The 1,596-nt window shown below is 41.8% G+C and overlaps 1 protein-coding gene across 1 annotated transcript; it reads left to right on the top strand.

The window, feature by feature from the left end:
• Positions 1-369: 369 nt before the first annotated feature.
• LOC121308453 (integrator complex subunit 2-like) lies at positions 370-1,587 on the top strand (the record flags this gene model as incomplete). The annotated part of the gene is made up of 3 exons (XM_041240867.1): positions 370-599; positions 888-1,154; positions 1,484-1,587. Coding segments are annotated over exons 1-3 (563 nt in total), but the record flags the coding sequence as incomplete, so codon positions are not given.
• Positions 1,588-1,596: the final 9 nt, after the last annotated feature.

Below are 1,596 nucleotides of genomic sequence, written 5' to 3'. Positions count from 1 at the left end.
CAGGTGGGTCGGTTCTTTTCAGACACAGTATGTTCAACTGAGTAGTTCATTTTAAGGTACTTTAAAAATGTTATTAGTTTTATTTGTTATGTTTACAGCAATAGCAAAGCAAGCTCAGACCCAGTATTATTGATGATGTTCCGGGTAAAAAAAGAAAAAGGAGAAATGTTTGAGTGATGTTTTGTTAAATAAGCAGGAATGCTAAGTGTTTCATACATTGCAGCACCATTCTTATCCAATTCACCCTTTTAAAAGCAGCACTGATTTAGACAGGTAGGTGGCGGTGTTACGAGGATTGAAAGGATCTTGAGAGTAAAATATGTCCCAACTGCAGTACGGGGAGGGACAATATAAGGCATGTTTTTTGAATTGTTGTTCTCTCTTTAAATCCCAGATGCCCCCCTCTAATGGACATTACCTTGCATATGTTAAATGGGTACCTACTGGCCTCCAAAGCCTATCTGAATGCTCACCTGAAGGAAACTGCAGACCATGACAGCAAGCAATCCCAGACCATTTCCAACCTGGGTCTGAGCGGGCAAAGCGAGGCTCCAGAGGTGACTCGAGAGGAACTCAAGAACGCCTTGCTGGCTGCCCAGGTAACCCTTCACTCTGACCTTTTTATTGCACTTTTTTGTTGAGTTAAATTAAACTTTTTACATTTAATCCTGTACGCTGTCTTATTAGTGGCTCTGAGACGTATCATTCGCACAGTGTATCCTGCAGCATTGTCCGTGCCACCTCATAGTTTCACTAACTCATGTCAGCTATAAGTTAAACAGATCAGAAGCTGCACAGATTAACAGCAGAAGGTATAAATGTCATTGTCACAGACCCACAATTGTCCAGCAATTCTCAAATATTTCACATTTTTTGTTTGCCCTCAGGACAGTGCAGCTGTACAGATCTTGTTAGAAATATGTTTACCCACTGAAGAGGAGAAAGGCCAGGATATCACCACTGAGTCTCTGCTTCAGAGCATTCAGCACCCTGCTTTGAAACAGGAGGACCCAGATAGCTGCCATGTGGGAGGATCGGCGGAGAAGGAGGGCAGCTTGCTCAGCAACCTCCGAGAAGTCCAGTGTCTCATCTGCTGTCTGCTGCACCAGATGTTCATCGATGACCCTAACATCGCTAAGCTTGTTCACTTCCAGGTTTGTTTCTTTTAATTATGATGAAAAAAAAACACATTTAGAAGTACTAGTAAAAGTGTTCTGACCTGGAATTTTTTTTATGAATGTAAATTGTTAACATTATCACCCTGATTAGCACTAATCTTGCACTACCTAATGTTACCTTAGGCAAGAGTAGCGCTAATCAGCATCTGCAGAACCAGCATTTTATGGAAACTAATGTTCATTAGATCTTCAGTTGAGTTAAGAAGTGCCGTTGTTTTAATGTTTGAATCCAACTTCCGTTACCTGTTTAAGTAGTAAAATGTACAGCGTATTTAGTAACATTGCAATGCAATGCTTTTTCACAGGGATACCCTCCAGATCTTCTGCCCTTGACTGTGGCTGGCATCCCGTCTATGCACATCTGCCTGGATTTCATTCCTGAACTCTTGGCACAACCGCAACTTGAGAAGCAGGTAAG

Source organism: Polyodon spathula, unplaced genomic scaffold, assembly GCF_017654505.1.
Source record: "Polyodon spathula isolate WHYD16114869_AA unplaced genomic scaffold, ASM1765450v1 scaffolds_704, whole genome shotgun sequence".
NCBI lineage: Eukaryota > Metazoa > Chordata > Actinopteri > Acipenseriformes > Polyodontidae > Polyodon > Polyodon spathula.
This window is presented reverse-complemented; position numbering and strand designations above follow the sequence as displayed.